The sequence below is a fragment of the Nicotiana tomentosiformis genome, chromosome 11 (assembly GCF_000390325.3).
Source record: "Nicotiana tomentosiformis chromosome 11, ASM39032v3, whole genome shotgun sequence".
Taxonomy (NCBI): Eukaryota; Viridiplantae; Streptophyta; class Magnoliopsida; order Solanales; family Solanaceae; genus Nicotiana; species Nicotiana tomentosiformis.
The window spans coordinates 50,010,671-50,023,284 of NC_090822.1; the positions used below are offsets into that span (position 1 = coordinate 50,010,671).

General features: G+C 37.2%; 1 protein-coding gene and 1 non-coding gene across 2 annotated transcripts; both read left to right on the plus strand.

Annotated features, from left to right (window-relative positions):
- The first annotated feature begins 1,486 nt into the window (after window positions 1-1,486).
- On the plus strand, window positions 1,487-1,577 carry LOC117274678 (small nucleolar RNA snoR8a). Its single transcript, XR_004504826.1, has one exon. It is a non-coding gene; the product is annotated as a small nucleolar RNA snoR8a (small nucleolar RNA).
- Window positions 1,578-11,165: 9,588 nt separating this feature from the next.
- Window positions 11,166-11,654, plus strand: LOC138901424 (uncharacterized). The gene has a single exon (XM_070189185.1). The coding sequence runs from the start codon at window positions 11,166-11,168 to the stop codon at window positions 11,652-11,654; it is 489 nt and encodes a 162-aa protein (XP_070045286.1).
- The last annotated feature ends 960 nt before the right edge of the window (window positions 11,655-12,614 follow it).

Sequence of the window (12,614 nt, forward strand, 5' to 3'; positions counted from 1 at the left end):
ACCTTAAAATTCTATCCATGGGGCAAGCGGAAGTCAAAAGTTAAAGAACACCCAAAAAGTGTCATATTTCTGCAATTTTTTTAATGCCGCATTACCTGTGTGTTAATTTTTTTGTTATATGGCTAGTTAATTGTAATATTATTATGCGATGATTATTTCTCATTGGAATTGTAACACAAATAACTTACCAGATTCACTGTTTACTTTTTCTAGTCGGTATACATAATTTATACATATATTATATATTAGCCAGCTATTTTCAGTTTAAGAGATTAAGTGGACGGCTATTTGGGTTAATTTTTCTTTCTCTTCTCAAAAAGCTTTGTACTAACTAGGGGTGTATATGGATTGGGTTGGTTCGGATTTTATCAAAATTTGTCGGATTTTTTGGGGTTTTCGAATTTTTTTGTTACATGAATATTATTTCAATCTTGCATTATTAAAGTTATAGATAAAATTTTGATTAGTGAATATATGTTTACTAAAAATTAAAAAAAATAACAAACATATGATCTATTAAAGTGATCTTACGGGAGAATTATTTTTAGTAACACATAATAGTTTATTTTCTTAGTCGTCTACCAATAATTTTTTGTTGATGTACGCTTTCAGGATTAATCAAATTTAATAATTAAACATAAAAATCAAGATGATACCTAAATAATGATATGTTCTATGTAATTTTAGATTATCGAAATACCACTTCAAATTCGAAAAACATATAATAAATCTTGACATATGAATATGAAAGAACAAAGAGATGATTGACACATTTCAATAACACATAATAAGAAAGTGATACAATCTATTTAATTAAAGTAAATAAAAATGAATGCACTTTATAGTTCTATTAAATATTATATCCCATGAGAGGATCTCAAATATTTCTAGACATCTTTTAAATAAAATTCTATATAAAGTCTTAAAATTATATATAAAAAATTATATATTTATATGTCGATTTGGTTCAGATTTTTTTACTCAATACCAAACCAAATCAAACCAAATCCAGTCGGATTTTTTAATTGGTTTGGTGCGATTTGCCGGTTCGGTTTGTACACCCCTAGTACTAACACGTGAACTAATAGTAACACCTTCCAAAAACTGAATATGGACCAAGGTATAGTTGCAGTGCAAGCCCAAACCAAATAAACCTTACATCTGGGCCTACACGAAGCCTTATGCTGTCAAACCAGCCTTGTTATGACTTGTTCCAAGGAATCTTAATTAGGGTTCACCCCAGTTCTTCTTCTATAAATGCTATTACAATCGACGCATACTCTGTAAGCTTCAATTTATTTTCACAAGAATAAGTGGATATCTCTCACTCCAGATACCATTTTTTTTTTTTGCAGATTTTAGGTCTTATTTTATTTTTTGTTGCCTCGATCTATTTGTGCATTTTTACATCAACATGTTTATTTTTATAGAACATTTAAAACTGGATATTTATTTCTTGAGTTTTTTTTTTTAATTTATAAAGAGGTGGTTTTGCGATGATTAGAAAAAAATTCCTCGTACTGAATGCCATCGCCATGGCATGAAAGACCCTTTTACACCCATAGAATATGAGCAACAATCACCCTTTTCCATATTATTTTTTCTTTCTTCTTACTCTTTATCTTTTTATCATTTTTGGTATTGGCGATTAGGTAAAGGCCGATCCAGAATTTTAAGCTATTTGGTGCATTTTAGCAACAATTATTTTCAATTTTGAACTTGGTAGCAGGTAGAAGTAGGTATTTTGTGTGAAATCTGAAATTATCTGCTCGTTCGTTTGGTGGATATGTTCCTGGAGTTGGGCCTCATAAACTACATGGCATTTTGTTTTGCCTTGTTTTTATGGTCTCTCCAAAATTGTCAGAAGGTGGTGTTTAAAGCCCTAATTTGTCACAGAAAAATGATTCCCGAATTTTGGGTTACGCACACCTCCAAATTTTGTTAACTGCTTCATCCTGCCTCTGATTATCTGTAATTTTTAGATGTAAAGTGTTGTTCTACGCCTGGAGATTACCATCTGCCTCTGTTTCAGTTCCTTTAAATTCTTTATCGTTTATGAAAACTACAGTAGTATTATGTACATCTAAAAGACTGCTAGGGCTGTTATCGTTTTATTGTCTTAGTTGGTATGTGTTCATTTAACAAAATAAGATCATAACAATTGTTAGATTGACCCTTGTGTCTAAAAGTTGGTTGTGCTATGTGTCTGAACCAGACATAAGGCAGGTGTTGCCACATACATGGTTGTGGGAACCGTTGAATGTCTGGAACAGTAAAGGTGTTCTTCGTTGCCCGATAGTTCCTTTTTTCACTACTCGAGCTACATCAGAACCCCATACTTCAGATCTTTATTTCTTTACATTCTAAGGATCGTTTACAAATTGTTTTCACATTTTAAAAATTGAACTAATAAGCAAATAACCGTAATAGCATACTAAAAGAAACGATTTCTTAAAATTCATCTCAAAAGGAAGACCCAACGGATGCAACGAAAAAAATGAACAACTTGTTGCAGTCAATGATGAGAAGTTGAGTCAAGTAACTGTTGTCACTATGGCAGAAGTTGCAAATTATAAAGAATTGGATGAGTAAATTGTTTAAAAATATGAGTTTAAATTTGCGTATCTCAAGACTAGTGGTTTATCCTTTTATCAGGCTTGACTTTCTAAATTCGCCCTAGCTTTTTAGGTTTAAAGCAATTGGATAAACGGAGAAAGGTCAAATATATCTATCTATTATTAAATTGATCATATACCCTTATTTTTTATACGTGGCTGCACCAGATTAAATTGACCTGTTCTTGTTTTTACCCTATTCACTTACAAAAAATACTACCCGCCCCAAGTTCCCTTGTTAGTTACAAAAACAATAAATAAAGATTGTGCATAAATTATCGAATGTTCGCCGGAACTGTTTAAAATGTACTATATAGGAACATCAAAATAGAACATACAAAGTTAGTAAACCCGATGAGCAATCTCAACACTGTCGATGAGACCATGGCAATAATAAAATTTTTCAATTTCTCCAGCAATTTAATAAGTTTGGATATCAAGATTCTAGCAGATTTTCAAAAATCTAACCCCAAAACCAATTAGATTAATTTCAATACCACAGTCCAAAATTTTGGTTTTGAAAAATGAAGTAACTAACAGACGAACAATAAAAGTCGCCTGAGTACAAAGGCGTTAGACAATGGAGCAGCGGTCAGAGGGAACATGCGCACAAGGTCGCCGGAAAATTCATCGACAAGATTCCGACCAAACACCAAGATCGGAGTTTCAGCTATCTGTTTCGTTTCCCTTCCAGATTCGTAAAATAAAAGGAAAATATGAAAAAAAGAGCAAATGACTCGCTGGGAAAATGTATTTCCGGTCAGATCCAGTAAAATCCAGATCCAAAACTTTCAGATCTCCGGCCTCTTTTATGTATTTCTCCAGATCCGCATACAAATGTCTATATAGGTAATAGAGAAAGGAGAAGAGAAGGTGTGAGTTGACAAATCTGAAGGTTCTCCATGGTTTACGACGAGTTAGCCGATGTAGATTCCGGTCGTGTTCATAACAGTAAGTTGAGGAGAAGAGAGGAGAGAGAGAAGCAATTGGGGTGGACTTTGGGCCGGGTGGTATTTTTTGTAAGTGAACCCTTAAAAATAAGGGTATATTTGCCTTATAGTAGGGTTTGATATATCCGGATAATATATCGAAAGGTATTTTTAAAATTATTTTTGATACTATAAGGACATATTTGACCCTTATTTCTTCCGTTCATTTTTACTTGATAGGTATATTAAAATATATTTTTATTTTTACTTGTCACTTTACGTATAACATGAGAACATAATTTTTTTTCCTGTTAATTTTACAGTATTTATTATTCATTTTAAATTATATTTTTAAATTTAATAAAATATGCATCAATTAATATGAGTATTATAGTAAATTAAGTATTTTATTTATTATTTTTTAAGGGGTGTGAAAAGTCAAAACGTGCCAAGTAAAAGTGAACGGAGATAATATTTTTTTTTTCGGGATGTAATAATTCTTGGTTTTACCTTATTTTTCTTCTCCATTGCATGTGTACTGTACTGCACTGCTGTATGTGGTGTAGTTCATTGATCTTCATAGTAAAACACCTTTTCCGTTGGAGTAAAAATGCACATGTTTTTTTACCGCTATTTCAAATGGTGTAGGTGCTGTTTGGAGTTTGCAATAGTACAATAGCTGTTTCTACCTTCTTTTGTCAATATAAGCTGTTTTACAATTACTTATTGGTTATGTTCTAATTTACCTAGTTGGATGTTTTATGTGCATTTTTAATATGTTCAAATGAAATAGAACAGGTTTTATAAAGAGTGATGATACGATAAGATGGTGTTCGTAGGAATAAGTTGTATTGGTTTCAAAGACTACTTTGATAGTGTTTTAAAATAATTTAGTGTAACCATTTCTTTTGTTTATTAAGAAATCTAAGGATGAATCTAAAATCTAATACGACTATGTAATTGTTTCTACAAAAATGTTTAAAGCACCTTTTAAAAATAATATCATCCTAAAGCATAACCAAAACCAAATTGAAATGTTGCTCCAGTGATCCTTGTCTTTTAGGTACTTTTGGCTTATATTTGGAGTTCACTTTGTGTTTTTGTTGAAGGAAAATAAAAGCATTGGTTTCTTATTCGAATGTTGAGCGTGAGGCAATTTATGATTTTACTGTCAATCAAAGTCTAGATTAGTAAAGACTTGTAAAAGTTAAATGATGTTAATTAGAAATATGGCAAAAGGGAATCTATCAATGACTTTGATAGATTGGCTAAAGAAAACTCATTTAGAATAGTCAACAACCCAAACCTGATTACTTGCTGAAGATTAAATAGGCTAAATATTATGAGGCACAAACGTTTGTAAGTATCAACAACAAATCTAGTGAAATTTCACAAGTAGGATCTGGGAAGAGTATTGTGTACGCAGATTTTACCTCTACCTTACGAGGGTAGAGAAGTTATTTCTGGTAGACCCTTGGCTCAGGAATACAAAAAGGAGCAATAAACAAACAATAATAACAACAATGTAATAGCCGTGTAATAACAAAGATCTAAGGCTAGAAAAATACAAGAATAGTGCCAATGCTATCAGTATGAATGACGCATCGTGTACCAACAAGGAACTAGGAATAGTAAACTAATACTGCTGGTGAGATTAGGAGAAACTTGTCAACCCACAATCCCAATACTTGATCTCCACATCTTCTTATCGAGGGTCATGCCCTCTGTAAAGTGAAGTAGTGCTATGTCCTATTAAATATCTCTTCCCAGTATTTCTTAGGCCTCTCTCTATCCTTCCTCTGACCCGCCATGATCAACTTGTCACACCTAACTGGGACATCAATGTCTCTCCTATTCACATGCCCGAACCATCTCGACCTCGATTCTCGCAACTTGTCTTCCATAAGAGCCACGTCCACCTTGTCCCTAATAACTTAATATCCACACATCCATCTCAACATCCTCATTTACGCTACTTTTTTCTTCTGGACATGAAATATTTTGACTGGCCAGCACTCGGCTCCATACAACATACCCGGTCTAACTATCGCCATGTAGAACTTATCCTTAAGACTTGGTGGTACATTTCTATCACATAAAATATCAGATGTGAGTCTACATTTTATCTACCTTGCTCCAATACGATGAGTAACATACTCTTCAATCTCTCCTTTAGGGTATTACAGACCCAAGGTATTTAAAACTATCTATTAGGGGGGGGGGGATTACTTGTGTATCAAGCTTTAGTTCCACGTCAACTTTATGCATCCCAACACTGAACGTGCACTCCAAGTATTTTATTTTTTTTCCTACTCAACTTGAAATCTTTAGACTCTAGGATCTGTTTCCACACCTCCAGCCTAGCATTAACCTCGCAACACGTCTTGTCAATTAGCACTATGTCATTTACAAATAACATACATTATGGCACCTCCCCTTAGATGTGTCACGTCAGCACATCCATTGCCAGAGCGAATAAAAATGGGCTAAGAGCTGATCCCTGGTGCAACCCTATCACCATTGGGAAATTATCCAAGTCTCCTCCTACCGTCCTCACCTTAGTCTTAGCTCCGTTGTACATATTATTGATTACCCTAATGTACGCTACCGGGACTCTGCTAGCCTCCAAACATCTCCATAAAACATCTCTTGGGACTTTGTCGTAATCTTTTTCTAGGTCAATGAACACTATATGCAAGTCATTCTTCCGCGCCCTATACTGTTCTATCAATCTCCTCATAAGATGAATAATTTCAGTAGTCGACCGTCCCGGCATGAATCCAAAATGATTCTCTAAGATAGACATACTCCTCCTCACCCTCCTCTTCACTATCCTCTCCCACACTTATATAGTGTGACTCAGCAGCTTAATACCCCTATAGTTGTTGCAATTTTGTACATCTCCTTTGTTCTTGTACAACGGAACCATCAAACTCCGCCTCCATTCTCCGGGCATATTCTTCGTCCTACAAATGACATTAAACAGTCCAGTGAGCCACTCCAAACCTGTCCGACCCGCATCCTTCCAAAATTCCACCGGAATCTCGTCGGGCCCAGTCGGCATACCCCTACTCATCTTCTGCATCACCTCCTTAACTTTAATGTGCCTACAAAACCCAAAATCAAGCTTGCTTTCTGAGTTCTGCAACTCCCAAAGCACGATGTTCTTGTCCCCATCTTCGTTCAAGAATTTATGGAAGTATATCTATCACCTGCGCCTAATACACATTTCTTACACCATACCTAGCCTTCTTCGTCTTTGATACACCTCACTTGGTCCAGGTCCCGAGCCTTCCTCTCTCTAACCTTGGCTAGCCTAAACAATTTCTTGTCACCAACTCTGCCCCCAAGTTCATCATACAAGCGCTCAAATGCTGCTTTCTTGGCCGCCGTGACCGCTAACTTTGCCTCTTTCTTTGAATTTTTATAACACTTATATTCGTCCTCTTTTCCTCCTCATCTGCGCTCTCCACTAGCTTTACATATGCCGATTTCTTGGCTTTCACTTTTCGTTGGACCTCTCTATTTCATCACCAGTGTCATTTGTGCCCCCCGAGTAACCCTTTGTAATCCCTAACACCTCTCTCGCAGCTTCCCTAATGCAGTCCGTTGTCGTAGCCCACATACTACTCGCATTCCCGCTACTCCTCCAGGCTCCCATAGCCAACAACTTCTCCCTTAATACCCGAGCTTTGTCCTTATTCAAGGCTCCCTACTTGATCTTAGGTTGGTCGTATACCGGTCTCTTCTTCCTCTCTCTCTTGATCTCCAAGTCCATTACCAAGAGCCTATGTTGGGTCGAAAGCCACTCGCTCGGTATAAACTTGCAATCAGTACATAAGACTCTATCACTTTTCCTACAAAGAAGGTAATCAATCTGAGTCTTGGCCACCGTACTCCGAAATGTGACTAAATGGTCCTCACTCTTCTGGAAACACGAGTTAGCTGCCACCAGATCAAAAGCTTTAGCGAAATCCAGCAAAGAAGTACCACCCTCATTCCTAACTCCAAAACTAAACTTGCCATGCACATCATCATAGCCCTAGACGTCTCCCCAATATGACCATTAAAATCACCTCCTATGAATAACTTCTCGTTGTGCGAAATACCTCGCACCAGCTCATCCAAATTCTCCCAAAAGTGCCTTTTAATCTCCTCGTCCAAGCATGCCTGCGGGGCGTAAGCACTAATCATGCTTAAAGTGAGCCCACCAACCACTAGCTTAATAACCATCAATATATCGTTCACCCTCTTAGCATCTACCACCATCTCCTTGAGGTCCCTATCTACTAAAATAATAATTGACTTATTGAACATTGCATAATAATATTACAAGAAGGGTATTTATAGGTGCTAGATGAGACATCTATCTCCGACCCCTGAACTATTTTTTGGGGTAAGGAAAAAAAATGTTATTACTAATATTAGAGATGTATTATATTAGTTGTAAGGTTAATGAAAGCGGAAGTGTGATCATTAATACTAAGGTCACTGATAGCCTGTGTGGCCAAGCTTCATTTTGGCCAAAGTACTTTTTTTATTTATTTATTGTCAAAAATACTTTTTTTTTCAAAGTTAAGGTATTTGGCAAGTTTTTAGAAGGAAAAGAGTGCTTCCGAGTAGAAGCAAAAATATTTGTTGAAAAGCATAAAAAATAGTTTCTTTCTAAAAGAATTTTTGAAAAAAATACACTTAAAAGCACTTTTTAAAAGCTTGGCCAGAGACTAACTATTGCTTCAAAGTGCTTTTCAAATTAATTAGCAAACCTCAAATCGTTTCTCACCAAAAGTACTTTTTTAAATAACACTTTTGTGAAAAATACTTTTCAAAATAAGTTAATTTTAGAAACAGGTTATAAGTACACATAAATTATCAAGCTTAGCTAAACTGTTACAAACAAACGTAGAAACTTGCTTAGTAGGGCCTAATATTTTTGTCTTTTTGGGATTTTTTTGATAGAGTTTATAGGAGCAACTTTGATGGACATGTTGGATAGAGCATTCTAGGGGGTAAATGGGCGGGTTGGGCTGAATTTGGGCGAGTCAAGATGGGTTGAGTCATTAAATGGGTATTGCCTAACCCAACCCAAAGTATAATTGGGCTAAGATGGGCTGGGTCAAGATGGGCTAAACAATGGGTCATAGCCCAACCCGCCCAACTTGACCCATGTTTTAGAACAATGCTCTATCTTGCATAAATAAAACTTTTACCTTTTATACACCTATGTATGTTCCCTACTTTCTTAGCTTCCTCATAATTTATTCATTCCATACACAACGATGAATTACTATATATCTAATTTTAAATTTTTAACTGAGAAACACATATGGATTAATCTTATACTCAACTATTTATGAGCTTTTATAACTTTCTAAAACTAAATAACTACTTAAAAGTGTAAAAGAAAGAAAAAGATAAAGCAAAGAATATAGCGGTTGAAAAAAAAGACAATGTTTCAGAAAATCTTTTGCAGAAACGTTTTGTGCAAGATAAAGGTTTGGCTAGTTGAATTTTTCCCCCTGATGTTACAATTGTTCCATAAACAATTCATTTAGAAAAGAGTCTTCCAGCCACACGAATTTTTCAGAAAACTTTGTCGATTTCTTTTAGAGAAAAACAACCCAGAGAATTTTCTGTACAAACTTTGATTTATATATATTTATGTAGTTATTATTTTTTCTTTACAATGTAACACAAGAAGCCCTACTCCCTACTTAAGAAGTACTCACTCCTTTCAAAAAAAAATATTATTAGTATTTTCAGAATCAAAATATCTTTTTTTAAATAACAAATTAGTATTTAAAATTTGTAAGTTGAAAAATATCTTTTATGTTATTTCTAAATAAGTAAATTTTACCATAACTCAGTTACAAAATTATTCATTTTTACATCAAAACTTAAAAACCTTGATTCTCATTTTTAAACTTAGATACATGACTAATGATGGGGCAACTTAGTAAATTTCTAGAAAAGCCTTTAGTTGGGTTGAGATCTCTTTATTTTGGGCGAGCTTCATGGGTTGTATTTGGGCTACTTCATGGGTCAGAATGTGCTATAAAAAATGATGGGCTAACTTGGGCTCAACCCAAATAGACCCATGAGCTAAAATATTTGTAACTCAACCCATTAATTTCTGGGCGGGTTGGATGGGTTTAGGCTCAAATTGCCACCCCTAGAGCATTCTAAATTCCTAATTGTGCTAGAGCATGCGCCACCTTGTTACTGTCCCGAAAGCAATGTCGGATACTTGGCTTCCGCAGTCTCTGTAATAGTCACCTGCATGTTAGAAGTTATATCACTATAAGTAGGATTATCTGTTCAAGTAAGTGTGTAACTATATAGGGTAAAATATGCTATGCTAAGTAGCCGCTTAAGAGAGTGACACGTGGAATCTAAGGCAGGGGATAGTTAGAACCGAAGGCAATTATCCCGTTTGTCACCGGAAAGAATGACACTCGTAAAGATCCAATAAATACCCTCCGCCCGGTGATATTTAATGGAGAATATTCTACAGCATTTAGTGCGCTGTCCGTTACAGAGAATTTGTCATTTATACTCACTGTTACGCCTTCATCAATGGCCTTCATAATTGATATTAAAGAAGGACATGATCCTAGGACCTTGTTCCCTAGGTGCATCTATAAATAGTGAGCCTCGTTATCATTATAAGTGGACGACTTTTCTGAAAAAACTTACGCTACAATCAATTCAAAGCTTAATACAATTTTATCTTCATATTCCTTGATTTCATTACTGCTGTGCACGGAAGCTCTGCTCCCGGAATTACTGTTTCTACGATTTTATCTTCGTTTCGAGGCTAAGTATTGTGTATTTATTCAATTATTCTATTATTTCAGGATCGAATTAATTTACTTATTTAAAAATCACATATAAATTCAACTGTATCATTTTATGGATAAAACAGTTTGGCGCCCACCGTGGGGCCTAGATAGTCGTGTAATTAAGTTGATCCTTACCTCTTTTACTAACATGTTTTGATTATTTGTTCTTAGAAAAAATCACATAAAATGGCAGATAATGGTGTTAACAATACATACAATCTTGAGGTCCAAGGAGACCAACCTCAGCGTGAGGATTCGATCAGCGATACCCGCAACGAGGGAAGTGATGTCACGCCGATCCACGGCAGACGGTATCCATGTCATGTTCGGGAGGCTACCCTGATGACGCCGAAGAGGAGCATGTTGTTGAAGCGGTAAGAGTCATGCAGGAGCAACAAGAGGCCATTCTTGGCCATCACACACGGCATGATAAGGTCATGAAAGAACTAAAGCAAACGTCGTCAGGTGCTTCCAATAATGCGAATGGGCGAGGTCCAGTTCCTCCCGGTGCTCCCACAAATCAAACAAGGTAGAGGGTCGACAACAACACCCCGAGGGGCGAGGTCGTCTTTGATGGGGCTGGGGGGAGCAGGCCATATCACAACAACGAGAACGATCCCTTCAAAAGCGAACTCTTTCGGTTTATGAGAGAAGTTAATGCCCGCATGGACCAAATATCGGGTGCACCACCGGTGCTGAATGGGCCAGACTTAGAGAAGTATACTCAGTTGCCATATAAACCAAGCGCAACACCAAAATTAATCCCGAAGTAGTTCAAAATGCACGACGTGCCGAAGTATGATGGAACTTCAGACCCTCAGGAGCATATTACCACCTATACAACGACAATGAAGGGGAATGATTTAGCTCCCCACGAGATTGAATCGGTTTTGCTGAAGAAATTTGGAGAGACTCTCACGAGGGGAGCCCTGATGTGGTATTCGCTGTTACCCGAGCATTCCATAGATTCCTTTGAGATGCTCGCGAACTCTTTTAATAAGGCTCATGTCGGTGCCAGAAAGGTGCAGGCCCGAAAGGCCGACATATTCAAAATTGCACAAGGAGAGTCCAAATTGCTGCGGGAATTTGTCACCCGGTTCCAAAAGGAAAGAATGTTTCTCCCGGCTGTTACAGATGAATGGGCGGCTGAAGCATTGACCAAGGGTCTGAATCCGAGAAGTTCAGTCACTTCCCGTAAATTGAAGGAAAGCTTGCTTGAGTTCCAAGCGACGACTTGGACGGATGTTCACAACCGGTACGAGTCCTAGATAAGGATTGAAGATGATTAGTTTGTCTTCTCGGCGTTGGCAAAAGGTCGGGAGAAGAATAAAGAAAAATCAAAAGACGATTTTGACACAGATAGACGGTCTTCGAGGGGCCGGTTTTTGTCCTATGAACGAACTGAAGGTCGCGACATAGGTTTTCGGTCGACAGACAAGTTCGTTACCGATAGAAGAACGGATCGCGGTCGGATTAACAAATCATTGCAGGACAAAGAAACATCATGTATACGGGATCCTTCCAACCCCAGGCTGTCAGAATACAACTTCAACGTTAGTGTAGTAGAGTTGGTATCGGCTATGAGGAACATTAAAGAAGCACAGTTCCCGAAGCCGATGAGGTCCGATCCCGGCCAGAGGGATCCCAATTTGTGGTGCGAGTATCATTGACAAATGGCCACTGGACAGGGGACTGCCGACATCTGCGTGAAGAAGTTGCAACGCTATTGAAGAATGGACATCTCGAGAATTCTTAAGTGACTGAGCCAAGTACAACTATGGCCGCAATTGTGACAACGCAGAACCCTCGAAAGCAGGGGAAGATCCCCCGCGCCAGACAATCAACATGATCTTCGAGGGGAACGAGATCAACGGGGTTAACTTCTCGGCAGCAAAGAAGATGAAAGTATCGGTAACTCATAGCAAGAGACTCCGCGAAGTCATTAAAGACGACATCACTTTCACGGAGGAGGATGCAGATGGACTGTTGCTACTGCACAACGACGCCTTTGTAATTTATTTAAATCTATTAGACTTTAAAATCAAACGTGTTCTAGTGGATCCAGGGATTTCGGCCAATATCATAAAATGGAGGGTATTGGAGCAAGTCAAACTCACCGGAACCATAGTTCCGTCCATAAAACTCCTCGCCAGATTCAACCTCGCAAGCGTGACAACTCGAGGAGAGATCTTGCTTCCTACGAACGCCGAAAGAGTGATGAAGACAAC

Excerpts from the sequence above, each read along its gene's own strand:
- LOC138901424 (XM_070189185.1), top strand. The coding sequence starts at position 11,166 with ATGCACGACGTGCCGAAGTATGATGGAACTTCAGACCCTCAGGAGCAT.